Source organism: Drosophila ananassae, chromosome 3L (assembly GCF_017639315.1).
Source record: "Drosophila ananassae strain 14024-0371.13 chromosome 3L, ASM1763931v2, whole genome shotgun sequence".
NCBI classification, from domain to species: domain Eukaryota; kingdom Metazoa; phylum Arthropoda; class Insecta; order Diptera; family Drosophilidae; genus Drosophila; species Drosophila ananassae.
This window is the reverse complement of record NC_057929.1, coordinates 4,433,461-4,452,490: the sequence shown is the minus strand read 5'-3', so window position 1 is coordinate 4,452,490 and position 19,030 is coordinate 4,433,461. Positions and strand designations below refer to the sequence as shown.

Sequence of the window (19,030 nt, the reverse complement as noted above, 5' to 3'; positions counted from 1 at the left end):
AACCTCCGTAGGGCGCCGGGTACATGGGATAGCCGAGACCTACGTGCGTATGGTGGTGGGTGTGGACATGTCGCTGGGGCGGCGGACTTCGCGAGTCGGCAGCACCTGCACCGCCTCCTCCCGGAGCTCCGTTGCCGGCCGCTCCGCCCACACCACCGACGGCTCCGTTACCAGATGGCCCGTTTGGCGGTGGTCCGCCGGACAGTGACTGCTTATGGCCGTCCAGTGCGGAGCCAACAGATGGCACGCCATGGCCTTTGGGGCCGGACAGATCCGGTTTGCTGCCGGGCGCTGGGCCCAATCCTCCGGGTGGTGGCTGTAGGTTCAGCGGCACACCGCCCGCAGACCCAGGCGCTGAGCCAGGCGGTTGACTTGGACCGCTGCCGGGACCGAGGACACCAGAAACTGGTCCCGGGCCGGAACTGGGTCCACCGCTGCTCACTGGTCCGCCCGGTTGGGGTGGACCGATGCTGGGACTGCTGACGCTCACCTTGACGGGGCCGCTGCCGCTGGTGGGCGACTTGAGGGCCCGTTCGCTCAGCTCATGGATCTTGTGGGTGGTGTAGTACTGGCTGGCCGCATGATGCAGGGCATCCAGTGCCTTGGTGCCCGTGTTGCGCGAGAGATCTTCGGGGGCGTGGTAACGCGGAATGGGCAGGTGGTAGGGTGCAGCATTGTACGGCCCGGCAGCGGACATCAGCACATTGCGGTACATCGGATGGTTGGGATCGAAACCGAAGGGTGCCGGTGAGATGTACGAGGGATGGAGGAAGTACTGGGACGTGGGCGGTGGCGGAGGTCCTTGCGTTTCCATCGTCGGCTTCTGGCCCTCCTGCTTCACCTTCAGCTGCTGCTGTTGCTGCTGTTCCTCCTCGGCCGAGCTGTTCTTCTGCTTGGGCGAGTCCTTGGTCAGGTTGGTGGCCTTGTTGTTGGCTGCCGCACTTGCCGCCTGCGACTGTTTCAGCTTCTGCTGCTGCTGCTGTTGTTGTTGTTGCTGCTGCTGTTGCTGTTGCTGCTGTTGTTGTTGCTGCTGTTGCTGGTGCTGCTGCTGGAGGTGCTGGTGGTGTTGCTGCAGCGCTTGCTGCTGCTGCGCCAGTTGCATCTGCTGCTGTTGCTGCTGCTGTTGGTGGACTTGCTGGGACTGAGACGAGGACAGGCCGGGCTCATCCTTGTGCATTAGACCAGGATGTGGCGGAAGCCCTCCGCCCGGCGCTCCTGCATTGGCGGCGTTCTGAGCTGCCGCGGCCGCAGCAGCAGCTGCCTGGTTCTGGCGACCCGTGAACATATAGTACCTTGGGGAAAGGAGACACTCTTTGGTGATTCTGACTGGGATGGAGCTAAAGATTGCTTCTTACCTTCTCAGCTCTTCGTCGCGAGCCTGCTGCACCGCCGCCAGGTTCATGGAGTGGCGCTGGTAGATGGCGGGATAGGCGCCCAGTGCCTGCAGGTCCTTCGGATGGAGGGCGTGCGGCTGCTGGGGCTGCGGCGGAGGCGGCTGGGGCTGTTGCGGCTGCGGCGCTGCCGGCTGCGAAGGTGGCTGATGCTGTGGCCCTGGAGTCGGGTTGGGCTCCTGCTTGATCTCCTGCTTGGTCATCGGCTCCTGCTTGATCACCTTGTTGGCCAAAAGCTGTCGGATTAGAGTATTTTTAATCAACAGTTCATCATTATCTAGAAGCTCTGAACTAACCTGCTGCTGGGGAGGCATGTGCTTGGGCTGGTCATGTGGACTGGGACTCTCCTTGAGGCGCTCCTCCTTGATGCTAATCCCCGACAGTTGTTGCGCTTGGGAGCTGGGTGGCAAGCCTGGATGGCCAGCCAGTTTGGCGGCCTCCTCGGATGCCACAATGGAAACTGGCCCGAAATTAGGATCCACATTGTAAGGATACGCCGGAGGAATAAAACTGCAAGAAATGGATTAAAATTTTGTTCCAAACCATAGCGTTGGTAGTGGCTCCACTTACTTGAAAGGATAGTAGTGCGGCAAGCCCTTGCCCGGTCCAGGACCTCCCAGACCGGCTGCACCCAGCGCTGAAATCCCGCCCAGACCCGGCGGCAGGGCTCCTGGCGGCGGACCAGCCACTGCACTGAGGTTAACTGGCGGCGGCTGAGATCCTGCCTGCGAGGTTGGCGGACCACCGTTGCCATCCTTGCCGTTGTTCTGGTTGTCCGGCTGCCCGGGCTGCTGTCCCGGCTGTTGCGGCGGTGGCGGCTGCTGACCCGGCTGCTGTGGCTTGGTCATCAGATCCAGGGGCGGATCCTTGTTCTTGCCACTGTAGTCCGCCAGGTGGGCGGCGACCGACTGCGGCTGGACAGGTGGCCCGAGCAGATGGCTGGACGCCTGCGAGGTAGGCGGCGGGGCGCCCGGCTGCAGCTGCTGTTGCTGTTGGGGAGTCAGTGCTGGAGGCATACCCGGCGGCTTGCCCGGCTCCGTCTGGACCATGTACGGCTGGGGCTGGGGCTGCTGCGGGGGCTGGGGCGGGGCCTGCTGTTGCGCTGGATAGAACTGGTACATTCCCGGCACATACATGTTGGGAGCTGGGGCCGGAGGCACTCCAACACCAACGCCCACCTCCGGCGGCTTCTTGCCCAGCAGCTCGATGTGCTTGGCCGCCGCCGCCTGCCCGACCGACTTGTCCAGCATCTCCTGCTCGACCACCGGAGTGGAGTCGTCGGATATATCACTGTACGCCGGACTCTGGACATCTTCGCGCGACACACGGCCATCAAAGTCCCCGGGACCCGGCGACTTGCGGTTCTTCTTCTGCTTAGTACCCGATCCTCCGACACCCACGGATCCGAATCCGGGCGAGGTCTTTAGGCCCGCCTGCTGGGCGTAACTGGTCGGCGTTTGCTGTCCATCTTGGTTGTGGCTTGGCGGTCGGGGAGGCGACTGCTGTGTCTGTGGATTGCCGCCAGGTGCCTGACCCGGTTGCTGTTGCTGCAGAGGTGCCGCATCCGGTGGCCCGAAACGAAGGACTCCGGCTTTGACTAAAGAAAGGACATGTTGTTAAGGATATAGGATACAGGATTAGAGCTTCTTCTGGTAGAGACTTACGTGCTCCTTGCTGCAGCAATGCCTGCTGCTGTTGCTCCGACAACATGGCCGGCAGACCGCCCATCAGCTGCTGCTGGTGCTGCGACAAGGCCTGCCCGGAGATGCCAGCGGTGATGCTTCCACCGGCCACTGGCTGCTGTTGCTGCTGCTGAGGATTGCTGGTCGCACTGCCAGCCGGAGTAAGCAACTGTGGCTGCTGCTGTTGGGCCGGAAGAGGCGGTTGTGCCACCGGAGGAGCGGCGCCAGCCAACGGCAGGCTGCCCATCGGCAGAACTGGAGGGGCAGACGGCTCTCCTCCGGCCGATGACAAGCCAGAGGCGGAAGCTGGAGGCGTGACGGGTGGTGGGGCGGCGATCGCGGGGGCGGGTGACGTCTCCGCCGCTGTGGAAGAACTGTTGCTTGCCACGGCCACTGATGGTGAGGCTGGGGGGGCACTGCTGCCATTGGTGACGGGATTCGAATTGCTGGCGGTTGGTGTGCTAACAGGCGCTGGCACTGGTGCCGCGGCCGGAGATGTCCCTGCGGCAGCTGCTGCTGCTGCAGAAGCTCCTGCTGCCGATCCCGAGCCACTTCCAGAACCGGCTCCTGAGACAGTAGCCCCTCCAGGGGAGGGCGGCGTGGCTGGTTCCTCGGGCGCCTGCATAGAGTCCTCGTCCATGGAGCTGACTCCGCCACCGGCGCCGTGGGCGTGCGATTGGTGGTAGCGCAGGCCGTTGGCGTGCTTGTACTTCTTGCTGCAGTCCTGCTCGGGACACTCAAGCAGCACCGGGGAGATCGCGCAGGGCGAGGCAGTCTTACATTTCTTGGTGCTGATCTGGACATTCAGGCCGGTGACCGGATTGAGCAGGCTCTGCGGCTGGGTGGCCAGGCCACCGCCGCTGGCCGAGATTGGTATGCCGCTGGCGTTCACCATGTTCACGCCGCCGGCACCAGCCACTCCGCCCGCTGCTCCTCCGTCAGATGCATCGCCGTTAAGTGGCGATGGCGCCTCGTCCTTGGACTTGCGCTTCTCCGCTCGCGGCGGCAGGAAGGCTGTGGGTGAGGTGCTGGGCGTGGCCCCGCCTCCATTGCCCGATGAGCCGCTGTTGCTATTAGCCGCCGCATTGCCGGAAGCGCTGCGTGTCGCCCCGCGTCCCTTGGTGGCGCCATTGCGCAACTTGGAATGCACCTGGGCGTGCGAGAAGTAAATCTACAAAAGAGGATATATGAGTATCTGAAGGACTAGGAAGGATTAGAGATGTCTTACCGAACTTCTGGTCTCGGTAAAGTTGCTGAGGTCCGGTGTCAGACCTGCACTGCGTCCGCGCTTGCCGCGTCCCTTTGGAGTTCGAGAATCTAATTCTTCAGTTGGTGAATCACAGAATCTGGAATCAAGGAAGGGGAAACAACGGTTCAACATTGGACTACATCCTGGCGAGATACTGTACTTTTCAAACTGCATATCCTTTCGGCAAGGACAATAGAACCGGGACATAATTTGGAAATAAAATAAAATCATAACTTGGAAAAATAATATTTAAAGGCATCTTTATTGAATTAGTCTCTACATGGTTTTTTGGAATCAGTTTGAAAAGCGTATCTGTGGCGTCCATTCCCATCTCCCACCACCCCCCAGGTCTCAACAATCTCAGCAACTCACCTTGGAGGAGCCCAGTCGTGGCGGGTGCAGTCGAGCAGGGTGCCCACATAGGTCTTGCCCCGCCACGTAACGTTAACAACGAGCACCCCGCCCTCAGTCTCGTGCCACACGATGCCCTCGAGGGTGACCGAGGTGCCCGGCTCGCACGGTCCCAGGCAGTCCGGCTCGGTGATCGTTCCCACGGAGGTACCGATACATATGTCCACCATTTCCTTGCCACTGCCACCGCCGTTGCCGCCACCGGCGCCAGCTTCATGCTTGGCCCGTTTGGCTGGCGGGGATTTGGTTTCCTCGTCGCCGGGTCCTCCGCTGCCGGCCGGCACCGAGATCGTGTGGTGCATGGTGGCTGAGATCATGCCGGGGGCCATCAGCTTGGCCTGGGCCGCGGCAGCCCCCTTGCTATCTGCTCCTCCGCTGCCGCCGCTGTTGCTGTTCTGGCCCTGGCCGGAGTTGGAGCCACTCCCGCTGTAGCTATTGTTGGAGGCGGCGGCCGCTGCCAGTTGGGCGGCAATGTGTGAGGAGATTTTGATGCCGCTGCCGGAGGAGTCCTTGCCCGGTGGGCCGGGGGCATTGGGCCCTCCGCCGGATCCTCCGCTGGCACCACTGTTGGCCAGTTGGGAGCCTCCAGAGGAGGCCCCTCCGGCGGCCGCCAGCAAAGAAGCTGCCGCTGGCACAACAGCCGATGGCGACCCACCGGATGGGGATCCAGCCGACGGCGTGAACACCCCCGGGGGCACAGCGGACATGGAGGAGCTACTGTTGGAGCCTGTGCCGCTGCCGGAATTAGAGTTGCCGCCGGAGTTGGACATGTGAGCGGCACGTCGGATGCAGGCGTGATGAGAGCACGGCGCTCCCACCTCCCCGTTGCACGAGCACGGTGATCCACCTGCTCCTGAACCCGAACCCTTCTCCGGCGTGTCCTTCTCTCCGGCCGCCGAAGCTGCCGCCGCCGACTTGTCCACCGACATGCGATTGGAATGTGCGTTCTTGTCCTTGGTCTTCTCGCGCCGATGACCGGAACTGCCGCGTTTGGTGCCCTGCGGCGTGGACTGGCTGCCACCGGAGGATCCCCCTCCGCTGGCATGTCCGCCGGAATTGTTCTGACTGCCGCTCCCGCCGCCGCCGCCCGATGAGGAGCCACTGCTGGCGTTGGCGTTGTTCAGGTGCTTTTTACTGCTACCAGATGACCCGCTGCCGCTACTGGAGGAGCTGCCGCCGCCGCTGCTGGCGCTGCTCGACGAGTTGCCGGCGGCCAGGGAAGACGTGTTGTTGGAACTGGAGCCGGAGCTACCGTCATCATTGGCCGAGCTATTGGATCCGGCGCCCAGGGCTCCGTTCTGCTGCTGGTCGGTGGCCTTCACAATCTCGTGCTTGGCCTCCGAGCTCTTGGTGCCCGGCTTGGTGCGCTTGATCTTCATTTTGAGTCCTTTGTCGAGTGTGGCCTGGTGGTCAATGGACATCTTTGCGCTCGATTTGCCACTGGAGGAGCTGGAGCTGCTGCTGCTGCTGTTGCTGCTGCTGCCGCCGCCGCCTTGGGAACTTGGCGCACCACCGGCGGATGTGCTGTTGTTGCTCCCGCTACCTATACTGTTGCTGCCACCTGAGCTGCTGCCGCTACCGCTACCGCTTCCGCCGCTGTTGCCGCTGCTGCTGTTGTTGTTGTTGTTGTTAGTAAAGTTGCCTGTTTGCGAGGACATGCCGCCAGCGGGAAATTTAGATCCCTGCTGACCACTGCCAGCTGCCGTAGCTGTGGATCCTGCTGCCGCGGTTGAAGATGCGCTAGCCGACGACGAGGAGGAGGAGACTAGGCTACCACCCTTGGAGAAGCCGGCAAATGTCGAGGATGACAATGTGCTGCCGGCTCCTGCACCCGATCCTCCGTTACCACCGTTCCCTTGACTGCCTTGGTTTCCTTGGCTCAGGGCCTTGGAATTGCTGTTGTTGTTGTTGTTCAGCGGACTGGGACTGTTCAGTTGAGCCACCAAAGCGGACTTGTAGCCCTTGGAGTTGCTGCCGCTGCCGTTGTTGTTCGAGTGGTGATGATGGTGGTGGTGGTGCTTCCCCGACGAAGACGATGATGATGATGACGACGAAGACGAAGACGACGACGACGACGACGACGATGAGGAAGAAGATGTGGATGATGATGTGGAGGACGAGGAAGAGGATCCTTTGGCCACCGCGTTAGCACCGCCACTAGTGGTGGGTGCGCTTGTGGAGGAGGTCGATCCACCGCCGGCCACCGGCTGCCGTGTGAACTTAATTGTGGTTGGCGATGTGGCCGACAAGTTGCTGTGCAACGTGGTCTTGTGCGATTTGTGCGATGCGGATGCCGATGCAGATGCCGCTGATGCTGATGCTGCCGATGATGATGCGGATGATGTGGCGCCGCCCTTGGAGGATGATGAGGAGGAAGTGGTGGAGCTGGTTGCCTGCTTGGCATTTAGCGCGGTAGCCTGGTTGCCACCACCCGAAGAATGCGCCGCCGACTTTTCAATGTCTGCGTCCAAATCGTCCAGCAGCTCTGGTATACCGCCAATATTCCACTCGTCCTCGTACTCAAAATTCGTGTCCTTCGATTCACTCGAATTGGAGGAGCTACTCGACGAGGACAGTGACGAGGTGGAGCTGCTCTGGCAGGAGGTGCTCTTGCCACTCCCAGTTAACTCTACACACAGAGAGAGACAGAGAGAGAGGGAGAGTAAGATCGTGTTAGATAATTTTCTATTTTTTTCTTTGAAAAATGTCCTTGTTGCACCCACTGTGCGTGCGAAAGAGATGCAACGAGAGGTGTGCAGTTACTTACTTGTATTCGTGTGCTTCTTGATCGCACTGGAGTTGTTGTTGTTGTTGTTGTTATTGTGATTACTCTTCGCTGCTGCTGCTGCTGCTGCTGCTGCCGCTGTAGTTGTTGCCTTCGTTTTGTTATTGAAATTCAGCGCTTGATTCGCTGTTGTCGCTGCCGTTGTTGCCGTTGTAGCTGTAGCTGCTCCTGCCGCACTTAAATTAGCTAACAATTTATTACTCTTAATATTGCTTTCCGTTGCTACGTTGCTGCTATTCAGGGCCACCTGCAAATGTACAAAAATTACAATAAAAAAAAAAAAAATTAGTTGCGCAGCTGTATGAGTGTGCGTCAGTGAGAGAGTGTTGGTTGGCGCGAATAGAAGGAGGAGTAGGGCAACAACAACAACAATTCTCCTTAAAATTAAGATTATCTTGTTATATCTTGATTACCTTTGCCAACTTCTTTTCCATTCCATCACCATTTTTAGCTTCTATTTAAAGTATTTACTTTTTTGTACAGATTTAAACTTAATAACAATAAACAATAATAATAATTCTTTCGACTAGTTTCCGCGAGGCCGTCTCCTCGGCGTCCTTTTTCGTTTGTTTCCGTCTTTCGGGAGAGTACAATTCTGTCGCAGTTGCGACCATTTTTACATTTTCCCTTTGACTATTGATGTTTGATGCGATGGTTCTTTGTTGTTGCAACCCGGTTCGAGATCGATTTGGTTCGTACATGGACGAAATGGAGAGAGAGCCACCACCGAAAAGAACACCAAAGAGCGGCGGCAGAGAGAGAGAGTGAGAGAGCGTCAAAGAGAGCGACGGGAGCAAATAAACAAAACACGTTTAGTGTTGGTAAACGGTAGTAAGCATGTAAACTATAATTGTTTGCCTGATCTCGATTGTTTTTCTTTCTTTCTTCTTCCTTTTTGGCCAATAAATCACACACTGCCGCCACACGCTTAAGCTACTGCCCCAATAAAAACCAATAACAAAGCGACTGTGGAGGAAAAATATAGTTCAGTGGTGTTCCGGCTAGTTGGTTATCGCCGCCTTCCTTATCGCTCGCCCCAAACTGCAAAAGTCTAGTGGCCACTTGAGAAAGCAGCCGAAAGTGGGGTGGAGAGGGGCGGGGGCAACAGAGTGCCAAGAGCGGCACTCGAGTACTTCCCAAATGATGACAATAAAATAATTACTCTCTTATCGCTCAGTAGTTGGGGGTAGTGGAGAGTTACACCGTTATTTAAAGACTTCTTTACCGTTATATGGGTGCTAACATTAGAGTGGATTTTATTTCTATTTTTAATATGATTTTAAAATTTAAATATTTATTTAAAAAAAAATAATAATATTCTAAATTTTCAGATAAGATTTAATTAATGTACTAATTAAATGATGTATGTATTATTATGTAATGTATTAATTAAGATACTAACTAGTCCCAAGACTCACCTTGTTCGGGTGGTGGCTAGTGTTCGCCTCGTTACGTCTCATTGACTCCATGCAGACGCAAACGATCGGGCGGCCGCACTGCGCGGGCGGCCCAAAGTACTACCAGTAGTGCCTAGGAGCGAGCTGCCAGCGATGATGTTGCTGCTAATGATGATGTTGATCCTTTTGTTGTCCTTGATCCTTGTGCCACTTATCGATGACTTTTCCAGGCAACAACAACGCAATGAGACACAGGGCCTCGGCCCTCGGGCCAAATGGTTCATTTTCAAAACTGCAATTATTCGAGAGGAGAATAAGATTCGATTAATATGCAATCTGGTAAAAGTACAAGTATGAGTTCCCCCCACTCGAGCAAGTGCTTGGCGAGATTAGAGAGCCACCTCTACCTCCTCCCTGGTCAAGTGGCTATTCAGACCTCCTTATCGATCACCGATCCCCGATCGCCAATCAATGTGTTTGAGGTTAACTTATAAAGAAATTCTATAGCCGAGCAGTGATTTACATTCTCCATTGAATCATAATCTAAACTCTGGAGAGGAGGAGCAGCACATGGCACCTTAACGACCTGGTAATTAAAGCACTTTTGCACAATTTACTGATACTGATAAGGAGGTGGGAGGTAGAGGAGGACGACTGCTCAAGTGCCTCCAAAATGGGGAATCTAATTTTGGACACATGCACAGTAGCAGTAGTCCGTTCCATACCCGATTCCAGCGATAAGATAACGTCACCAACCACGACGACGTCTCTGGGAATTCTACGGGGGAGTTGTTGTTGTTTCTCCACCGAAGCTGACGTCATTCCGCCACTCTCGTTGTTGGCTTTTTTACTTAGCACATTTTATTTTAAAAAAATATTTTTTAGGAGATCTATTTTTGGAAGAACTATATCTTGAAAGATCCCTGAGATATCATCCTATTCCCCCAATTAGTTGACAGTTTTCTGTGTCATTTAATTGATTGATTGGTTTTGAATAAATCCCAGTTGATTATTCATTTTTTGAATAAACTCACTAACTGGTTGTCTAAATTATAATTTGCATTTGCTTAGCATTTTATGATAATTAACTGGCACAGTCGGAACAAAAATCATGCTTTTTTCTGTGTGGGATGGATTTTTTTTGTTATTTTTTTTTGTTTATTTGTTTGTTGGTTGGTTGGTGTCACCCCGCCGAGTTATGTTCGCATTTTGATACGGAATACTTGAATACGAAAAAAAAAACTTAATTAATTGAGTTGTTGACTGAACTGGGGATTGGTGGAACTAGCGGAGACTGGGGGATGTCGCTGCTTAACTCGACAGACAATAAAAGCTGCCCACACATTGCGTATTTTTTGAATGCCGCTTTTAATCGCATACAAATGCGAACATTTTTAAAGCCCTCAGACAACATGGAATTCCCATGGCAATCATCTTTTATTTAATCCGCTATTACGCACTCCTCTCGAAACACGGCCGGTCGGCCAAGTGGGTGGCAAGCAAGCTAGTGTGGCATGTGGCATGTGGCGCATTAACGTGCCAACAAGAGGGTTAAGCCCCAAAAAAAAAATATATACATATATATTTTACTCACAGACGCCGCCATCGCCACCGCCACACAACAAACACGAAGATTGAAACACACCATAATTTAGACAAATCAATAAATTACTAATAGCCCCCGCTACTACTTCACTCCTTGGCACACACACACATTCCATTGAACCGAAGCTTTATGGTCCAAGGAGGAGGAGGAAGTGCCATGCCAGTCCATGCCAGTCCAGTCCAGTCCAGTCCAGTCCACTCCAGGTAGAGGCACAAAGACAGCGCCGGCCATCGTTCCGAGTCGTGTTTTAAATTGGGTTTGCGGTTCCACACAGAGCCCCGCGTTATAAAGTAAAGAAAAGATACTTGCCCCAGCTCGATGGTTCGGGTCTGGGGTGGCAAGGGGTAGCTCTGACAGCGTCTTCTTGTTATGGCCAAAGTCCCTGTCCGCACGTACTAAACATCAGGCAGTACACCCAGCCCCGACTTCTTGGTCAGTGATGGCAAGAAAAAGAGCTATCCTGGAGGTTGTTTCAATCTTTAAGTTAAAAGACATCAGATTTGAGTCTAGAACTGCTTAAAGATCTAATAGATACCGGATACTATAGTAGGATCTATGGATTAATGAAAATTTTAAGCAGCTAGACAGCTGAAACTCTTCAGATACTTGTATTTCATATATTTCTTTAAATAAAAACCTTAATATTTTAAAAGCCAAAAGAAAAGAGCCTTCCAGACAGCACTGAAAGACCCAACATTGGTTCGGAAAACATAAAATCAGCAAGATGATGATGAAGAAGCCGTAGGAACAAGGGGTTCTCTCTGGCAGAGTCTTAAGATTTACGGCAACATCGTTCAGATCGCCATCATCTTTGCTTTTTTTTGTTGAGTTTTTTGCTTTTTTTGTTTCACAAGATTGTTGTTGTACAAGATTGATCCTCTGCGGTTGCTAAATGAACGCCTCCGGGGAGTTGCCAGTGCGCTTTTATTAGTGTTTTTGATCCAGAATGGATCGTAACAGCAGCAGAAGTAGCCTCACCCGCCACAGTCTAGTTCAAAAGAGTAGAAACTGATTTTTGAGATTATATTTAAAAAAAATATATAAAAAGAAGGTTGTAGAAGTTCTCCCTTTATTGTTTTTTAAAATTTAAGCTTCGCTAATAACTCTTCACTCTTCAGAGGCTCTGGTTTTGAACTCAAATCGCGATAATTTGATTTTCCCCTCAATCCCAGACCAAGTCCCAAGACCATCTCGTCCATCCATCCGAGAAACAAGCTTCAGAATGCTTTTTGATTGCGTTGGTGGATCAACCGGCAGAATGGCGTTCAATTAAATTAAGTGCGGCGGGATGGATATCCCCCCCTTTTTTTTTTTTGTGTGTGGCATGCCACAGAGATGCTTTCAAGTGGCCTGAAACTCAAGTGGCGATCATGGCACTTAGGCAACAGCCTGAAAACGAGCATGAAGCAAGCCGGGGCAAGAAAGATACATTCAATTGCTTTTCCAATATATTGATCTCTTGAGATCTGGATGCGCCCCCTTTTTTTTGTTTTTTTTTTTAGGAATTTATGACTTCATTCCCTCAACAGATCTTTTGTTCCGTGTCACCAGCAATTTGCTGGCCTCAATTAGAGGAGAGTTTTTCTTTTGTGGCACTTCGGGATGGGACTTCTAAATGGGAAACAAACAATAATTCAAAGGGATGGTGGTCCAGGGTTTAAGTCTCTTCTTGTTTGTGTTTACTCTACTGTTCCCAATGGTATTTAAACGACACGGATCCGGTTTTCAGTTTACAATTCTAAGGGTTGCACCACCACCCCTCAAAAAAAAAACCAAAATCCATTCAAGAAACGTGCCAAGAGGGTTAGGTATTCACTAATTCCGGCCGTAACTTGTATCTGATGCGATTATAACAAGCAACTTTGCAACAAACATGCAACACAACAATATCGTGACACGAACAGATTTCAAAAAACAAGCCGAAAACATGAAATCGATTTGTATCTCATCCTATATAAGTCACTAAGCAGTTCGAATGTGCCAGAGTTCCGTTAAAATGATGTTCGGATCATTACCAACACTGGTTAAAGGACTATGTCTGATTCTCTACTTGATCCATAACTGTAATGGAAAGGTAAGGTCATTGAAGAAGGTTCTTCAAGTCAGGTTTTATAACTCATAACTCCCACTCCCTCTTATAGCGCCGCTGGGACTACGAGCCCATTTCAGTGGAAACTTTTAGCAGTGACGAAAGCAAGTTAAAAATGACGGCCAAGATCGATCGGGTGAAGCGGGGGGAGTTTGCAGTTTCGGCCATAGTGGATTTGAAATACGTTACAGATGATACCACCATGGTAACTATGGATCTTCCTTAAACTTTAGACCTTCCACTAATCATATTCGTCACCTAGGTGGAGGCCATAGCCCAGAGAAGTTCTTCCGGTGACGAAAGCGACTACAAGATGATTCCCTTCAACATCCCCAAACAGCCGCTCGAGGACTTCATGAACACCCACTATAAGGATGTGGTGATCAAGAACCTGGGCGACTGCTCCAATCTCATTAAGTTTGAGGGCAAATTCGAGCCGCCAATGCCCCAGCAGGTCTACACTCTGGACAAGTGCGTGGCCGACAGTGATGGCTTCCCGGAAGTCGTTCCCGAAGGTTACTACAGGATCATTATGAACTTTACGGGTCCCGTGGACTGGGGCTTCGTCCTAGTGGTGAAGATATTCAATAAAATGCTGTGATTGTTCGAAGTTCGGACTATGTTTATCCAAAAATATTATTCTTGTAGAAATATTAATAAAAAGGGTTATAAAGGTGATCAAGAAATGGATGTTTTTTTAAGGAGATATGGTTTTAAAGACTATACTTTTCAAACTATATGGTTTATAAGACTACAAAACAAGCTTAGCTTTGGGATTAGCTTTCTGGAATCTGGAAGATCTATTTCAGACCTCACGAACCACTATGTTTGAATGATTTTGTTGATTATTTTAAAAACTATTTTACAAACATCCTCCAATAATGATTAAAGTTTAGATATAATTATTGGATGTACTGTTAACAACATCAAAACACGATTAATCCGTGAGATACAGCTACTAAAAAGTATGAACCAAAACTGTATAAAAGACCCTGCTTGTGATCCATTATGGGAAAAATTCTATTCGAGTAAAATGCTATCCTCCGAGTTGTATGGAAAGTCCACCAGAATTATTATTATTCAGTTAATAATCCACTTGGCACAAGGAGCAGTAAGTGGAAGGCATTAAAAACTAAATAAATAATAAAAAATATGATTATTTTTAGAGAAAATGGGACTATGAACCCATATCGATCACCGCCACCTCCTCGGATGACAGTCAACTGGAGATGACGGCCAAAATAGAGAGGATGGGACGCGGGGAATTCGGATTAACGGCTGTCATAGACTGGAAATATGATACAGATGAAAAGACCATGGTTTGTTTTTAGTATCAGTAGTGTTTTTGGGAAAATATCTTAACCCTTAAACTACTCCTTTCAGGTGGAAGCTTCAGCTTATCGGAGTAGCTCGGGAGATGAAAGCGATTATAAGCTACTGCCCTGGGCAATTCCGAAACAGCCCTTCTATGAATACCTCAATACCTACTACAAGGATGTGATTGTCAAGAATCTGGGCCATTGCTCCAATCTTCCACAGTTTGAGGGAAAATTCCAGCCCCCATGGCCGAAGAATAAGTATAAAATCGACAAGTGCCAGGTAGATGGGGATGGCCTGCCCGAAATAGCACCTCCTGGCTACTACAAGATCATATTTTGGACCTATGGTCCGGATCCCCAACCTAAGTGGGGTTTTACGGCAGTTTTTAAGCTGACCAATAAAATGTTTTAAATGTCAGAAGGGGATCAGGTTCAAGATGAAATAAATCAGAAATATATAATTTTCATACAGAAAAATTATAGAATTTTGCATTTTTTTAGTATTTAATAAAGTTGGAAAAGATAAGGGTAGAAATATTAATAATCCTGTAAAAAATATGATATATTATGATCTATTATTCCTTTATTTTCTTTCATTTAAAGGATTTTTTGTTGAAAGTCTCAGTCTTTTAACAGTTTTCTTCTAAAAAATCCTAAACCTAGAATCGCAGGACCTCTTTTATCTCTTCTATATAATATATATATTTTTATAACCTTTACATAATCAAAAAAAATAGTCCCCTGACTGTTATTATATAAGAAACTGCCACAAGAATCAAACTTCTACCTCTTCTCCTACCTCTTTTTTTTTTAAAAATTCGAATAACCCGTGCAGATCTAACAAGCTTGTCAAGATTCCACCTACAAGATTAGAATAATATTCTATATGAATTGACGTAATAGTGACATGCCACTAAAGACTATATATTAAAGCCATAAAGGCTGAATCAGTTGAATTATTTGATTTAAATTCTAACAAATGAACAGCTCTCTGTTATATTTTTTGGCCGCATTTTTAATAGCGGTTTTGAGGATTCGAAACTGCAGAGCAGGGGTAGGTCTTCCTTCCCATTCCCTTTAAAACAAATCAGGATAAACCCTAAAATTTCCAGCGGAATTGGAACTACGAACCGGTAACCCTACAAGCCTTCTCATCCGACGACAGTCTCTTGAAGATTTCCGCCAAAGTGGATCGGCTGGGACGGGCAGACTTTGCCTTTTCGATGACCCTGGACTGGAACTATGATGCGGATAAGAACACCATGGTAGCTCTTGGCGGTCTAGGAGTTATAATACCATTTAATTACTATTTAACCCTTGGACAGGTCGAAGCTGATGTCTACCACTGCACTTCGGGCGATGAAAGCGACTACAAACTGATGCCCTTCTCCATACCGAAGCAACCCTTTTTCGAGTACCTCAATGCCTTCTACAAGGATGCCTTCATCAAGAACGTGGGTCATTGTTCGAATCTGATCCAGTTCGAGGGGGAGTTTACACCACCCTGGCCCCGAGGTGTTTACAAACTGGACAAGTGTGTGGCCAGTGGCGAGGGATTACCGGAGCTTGTACCGGAAGGTTACTACAAGATCGTTTATAATACCACTGGGCAGGTCACTTGGGGGTTTATTTTTGTGGTTAGGGTTACCCAAAAGGTTATATAGATGATATATGAGAGAGTTTTATACTTAAGGGGGGGTTAGGGTCTGAGCGAGCAAAAAAAGACACATTTTCATGTTTTTTTTTTGATGATCTGGTAAACATCTATTTATTTAAACTATTTTTAGATTGAAGTACAACATTTGAAGAATGTTTTGTAAAATTTTCAGAAAAAAATAATAAGAACTACGGCAATGGCGACCATTGCGGTGCCCCTCATATATCGGTTGTAGATTATCTGAAATCAAAAAATCAAAGTTCTATCGTTAGATAGACATTTTTCCCAGGTAACCCTGGGAGGGTTTTTAGAAGTTCCGATTTTTAAATTTTTGGGAACACTTTGAAGTGAAAAACGTGATTTTTGAGGAAAAAAATCGGCTAATTTGTTATTTAAAAAATAGAAATTTAAACAAATTTGGAAAAAACTCTCCAGGGATACCTGGTCAATTATGTTGGCAAGAAGTGGTAAAAATTTCAAAACGATCGATTCAGTAGTTTTGAAGTTATGATGGGCACCGACTTTGAAAAAGTGAGTTTTGGGAAAAACGCTTTGAAGTTTTTCTCACCGTTGGCCTGGCTCGGAGGTGGGGTTGCTAAAATCGATGTATCTTTGTTAATAATGAACCTATCCATCTAAAATTTGGACACAGTATTCTTGAAAGGTTCTTTAATAAGAAAATAAAAAAAAAAAAAAATCGAAAAAAAAAATTTTTAAAACCCTAATCCCCCCTTAAAGGGGTTAATCGTGCTTGTGATTGTATATTTTTTTTCAAAATAAAGTTTTTTAAATATATATTTTTTGTGTTTCTTTCTTCAGACATCTCTCTGATAAAACTTCTATAGAATAGCTAAGTCTAGATGGGTTTGTAATACCATTATTATCTCTCTAAAATCATAATATTGTTCCTGCTACATGAGGGTTGCATGAGAGATACAAGTTACCCAGGTATCAGATACAAGATACTCTGATAATTCACATTCCAGGCATGTAATCCAACAATTTAGCAACAATCTACTACAATTTGAACACTAAAAACATGACTCTCGAACTATAAAAGTAGGTCGGTTTAAGTAAACCCCAACATTTCATAAAAAATCATGGAAACGGGCCAAAAATACTTTATACTAATAGTGTTTGCTTTTCTTCACATTTATAATGTTTGCGTTGCCAATGTGAGTTTAGTCATTAACTTTTTAATTTGAATCTTAAATCCTTTCTTTAATCTTATACCCTTTCAGGTTAAATGGCAGGCTAGACCTATATCCATTTCAAAGAACACTACCGATCCGAATTATATGGACTTGAATGTCAAAATCGAACGCTTCGGACAGGGAGAGTTCGCCTTCACGGGTACCTACTTCACCACCATCGAAATGGATGAATCTGTGACGGTAAGGTCATCATAGGGATTCCTGGAACTTCCTGGAATATCCAAGCCTACCTCTATACCGTATTACAGGTGGAACTCCGGATCTACAGCTGTTATTCGGGCAATGAGGCCGACTACAAACTGACCCCCTATAGCATTCAGCCCCAGAAGTTCATCGACTACCTCAACACCTTCTACAAGGATCTGTTGATGAAGAATCTGGGAGACTGCACCGATCTGCCCAAGTATGAGGATGGATATGTCCCGCCATGGCCAAAGGGCACTTTTAACTTCACCCGCTGTCAGATCAGTGGCGAGGGTATGCCGGAGGTGGTTCCGGAGGGCTTCTACAAGGCTCTGGTCATCATCAGTGCCCTGCCAGCCGTGGAGCTGCAGTTCACCGTCATCCTGAAGGTGACGACGAAAATGTTCTGAAAACTTTTCCCTGAATACATCGAGAGTGGCTCTATTGTTAGTAGTGTCTCCTTTTTTTGGGCGTTGCCGAGGTGTGAACCGAATTCCAGCTGCGACGAGTGTCCTCCCGGAGACTGCCAGGCCTGCTCGACCAGGTAGAAATCGCTTTAGGCCAGATGACAGCCAGGCAGGCAAACAGTTCAAGTGTGAAATTGGCAAGACATGTTTGGAAACTGTTGTGGTAAAAAGTGTTGGAGGCTCAGACACAGTAAGAAAATACATAATTTTAGAAACTTTAGTGACGAAAGCATAGCCTGAATATTTCTCTTTGTGTAGCTTGGTTGCCACTTTTTTCCTCTTGCCCCTCCTTGGAAATGCAATTCGAGTTGCATTTCAAGTGAAAACTCTGCACAGTTGCCTCGGCTAATTTATTGCAAATTGTTAAAAGCTGCCACGACGAAGGCGACGCTGCTGTTGCTGCTTCTGGCTGGCTGTCAAGCTGATGACAGAGCCGCATGCCCCCCCCTCTGGCTCTGTGTTGCACTGTGTTTTCCCCATTTTCCCCCTGTAGCAAGTAGTTTAGAGTGAGCCAGATTCGCGTGGAAATCATTAGCCATAAAGTAACTACTGAATTTTATTCAACTTGTTTCCATTTGAAACCGGAGCAATGGCACTCTTGTTAATAAATTTGAATCTTAAACAAGTGGATAGGCTTTCCAATGAGCTCTCTTTTACTTGAAAACTACTTTCAAAAAGTATAGTTTTTAATTTATTATTATTTTTTGAATTTTATGACCAAAATTTGTTTATTTTGTTTAACAAAAAACCATATGGCGATCTAAACAACGCTTTAAAAGTGAATTAATTTACTAAAAAACGAGACTCGGTTCACCCTGATTAGCATAACAGCCTGTCCTGGGCCTGCAACATTTTGCGGCATTGACAATATCAAATGGTTATCTGACATAAAATAATTACAGCGCTTTAATGCAGACAAAATAGTTGTCGTCGCGTTGTGGCAAGTAGTGTTGGTTGTTGCTGTCGCTTGTTGCATTGGTTGCCAAAGTTTAGCTGCCAATTGGAGTGCCAATAAAAGCGCAACATGGCTAGTTGCGCTAATTAACCAAAAACGCAGCCAATTAGTTTTTGGCCAACACGGAACAATCATGGCTAGTAAGAGCCAGATACTTTATTATTTAAATCTTCAAGAAAACTCTGCTCTAGTTTGATTTTTAGCCAAAAGTCTAACCTTTATGGCCAAGTTAGGCCATAGGTGACTTTATTGATGGAAAATTGTCAAAATGAAATGCCTTGAAAGGATCGAAGACTGTCAGAGACTAAATTATGTCTGTCTTGGCCAAGATGCGGCTGCAATAAACAAACACAAGACCAAAGGGCGGAGGACAGTCAGTCAGTCAGAATGCAAAGCTTGTTAAAATTCATGTAATGCATTAACAGAGAACAACAACCACAAATTACAGTGTGTGTGTGTGTGTGTGTGTGTGGAGAGTGTGTGTGTGTGGAGAGTGTGTGTATAGAGACCAGGTCCAAACCAAAAGGCCGACGGGGCCTGCAATGAAAAGGCAATTAAAGCGCAGCAGGCCAGCCACAGGAGGCAGGCGGCTAGAGCTAGAGGTGGAGGTGAAGGAGGAGTTGCA

At 48.7% G+C, this 19,030-nt stretch overlaps 5 protein-coding genes across 7 annotated transcripts in view; 4 read left to right on the top strand and 1 right to left on the bottom strand.

Moving 5' to 3' along the window:
* Window positions 1-19,030, bottom strand: part of LOC6495618 (uncharacterized transmembrane protein DDB_G0289901) — a 75,219-nt gene that overhangs the window by 2,006 nt on the left and 54,183 nt on the right. Inside the window, exons 3-11 of one of the 3 annotated variants that reach the window (XM_001959195.4) lie at window positions 8,937-9,207; window positions 7,501-7,765; window positions 4,695-7,362; window positions 4,302-4,419; window positions 3,056-4,244; window positions 1,962-2,988; window positions 1,688-1,901; window positions 1,356-1,627; window positions 4-1,292 (exon numbers count right to left, since the gene is read on the bottom strand). In XM_001959195.4, the coding sequence (XP_001959231.3) occupies window positions 4-1,292; window positions 1,356-1,627; window positions 1,688-1,901; window positions 1,962-2,988; window positions 3,056-4,244; window positions 4,302-4,419; window positions 4,695-7,362; window positions 7,501-7,765; window positions 8,937-8,987 (7,093 nt within the window). In that variant the 5' untranslated portion in view covers window positions 8,988-9,207. Of the gene's footprint in view, window positions 1-3; window positions 1,293-1,355; window positions 1,628-1,687; window positions 1,902-1,961; window positions 2,989-3,055; window positions 4,245-4,301; window positions 4,420-4,690; window positions 7,363-7,500; window positions 7,766-7,931; window positions 8,693-8,936; window positions 9,208-19,030 lie in introns of those variants that run through there. The other 2 variants (XM_032450709.2, XM_044715340.1) reach the window with 2 other exon arrangements.
* Window positions 12,466-13,246, top strand: LOC6495008. Its single transcript, XM_001959194.4, has 3 exons — window positions 12,466-12,595; window positions 12,663-12,815; window positions 12,873-13,246. The coding sequence occupies exons 1-3, from the start codon at window positions 12,497-12,499 to the stop codon at window positions 13,209-13,211; spliced, it is 591 nt and encodes a 196-aa protein (XP_001959230.2). The 5' UTR covers window positions 12,466-12,496; the 3' UTR covers window positions 13,212-13,246.
* On the top strand, window positions 13,614-14,407 carry LOC6495011. The gene is made up of 3 exons (XM_001959193.4): window positions 13,614-13,721; window positions 13,777-13,929; window positions 13,994-14,407. The coding sequence occupies exons 1-3, from the start codon at window positions 13,644-13,646 to the stop codon at window positions 14,339-14,341; spliced, it is 579 nt and encodes a 192-aa protein (XP_001959229.1). The 5' UTR covers window positions 13,614-13,643; the 3' UTR covers window positions 14,342-14,407.
* On the top strand, window positions 14,920-15,757 carry LOC6495010. Its single transcript, XM_001959192.4, has 3 exons — window positions 14,920-14,983; window positions 15,042-15,194; window positions 15,255-15,757. The coding sequence occupies exons 2-3, from the start codon at window positions 15,153-15,155 to the stop codon at window positions 15,591-15,593; spliced, it is 381 nt and encodes a 126-aa protein (XP_001959228.3). The 5' UTR covers window positions 14,920-14,983; window positions 15,042-15,152; the 3' UTR covers window positions 15,594-15,757.
* Window positions 16,687-17,433, top strand: LOC6495009. Its single transcript, XM_001959191.4, has 3 exons — window positions 16,687-16,761; window positions 16,828-16,980; window positions 17,049-17,433. Exons 1-3 carry the CDS (start codon window positions 16,687-16,689, stop codon window positions 17,391-17,393), a joined length of 573 nt encoding a protein of 190 aa, XP_001959227.2. The 3' UTR covers window positions 17,394-17,433.

Coding starts and splice junctions, on each gene's coding strand:
- LOC6495011 (XM_001959193.4), top strand. CDS start 13,644: ATGCTATCCTCCGAGTTGTATGGAAAGTCCACCAGAATTATTATTATT. Junction 13,722..13,776: donor TCCACTTGGCACAAGGAGCA/GTAAGTGGAAGG, acceptor GATTATTTTTAG/AGAAAATGGGACTATGAACC. Junction 13,930..13,993: donor ATACAGATGAAAAGACCATG/GTTTGTTTTTAG, acceptor TACTCCTTTCAG/GTGGAAGCTTCAGCTTATCG.
- LOC6495009 (XM_001959191.4), top strand. CDS start 16,687: ATGGAAACGGGCCAAAAATACTTTATACTAATAGTGTTTGCTTTTCTT. Junction 16,762..16,827: donor ATAATGTTTGCGTTGCCAAT/GTGAGTTTAGTC, acceptor ATACCCTTTCAG/GTTAAATGGCAGGCTAGACC. Junction 16,981..17,048: donor AAATGGATGAATCTGTGACG/GTAAGGTCATCA, acceptor ACCGTATTACAG/GTGGAACTCCGGATCTACAG.
- LOC6495010 (XM_001959192.4), top strand. CDS start 15,153: ATGACCCTGGACTGGAACTATGATGCGGATAAGAACACCATG. Junction 15,195..15,254: donor ATGCGGATAAGAACACCATG/GTAGCTCTTGGC, acceptor ACCCTTGGACAG/GTCGAAGCTGATGTCTACCA.
- LOC6495008 (XM_001959194.4), top strand. CDS start 12,497: ATGTGCCAGAGTTCCGTTAAAATGATGTTCGGATCATTACCAACACTG. Junction 12,596..12,662: donor TCCATAACTGTAATGGAAAG/GTAAGGTCATTG, acceptor TCCCTCTTATAG/CGCCGCTGGGACTACGAGCC. Junction 12,816..12,872: donor TTACAGATGATACCACCATG/GTAACTATGGAT, acceptor TTCGTCACCTAG/GTGGAGGCCATAGCCCAGAG.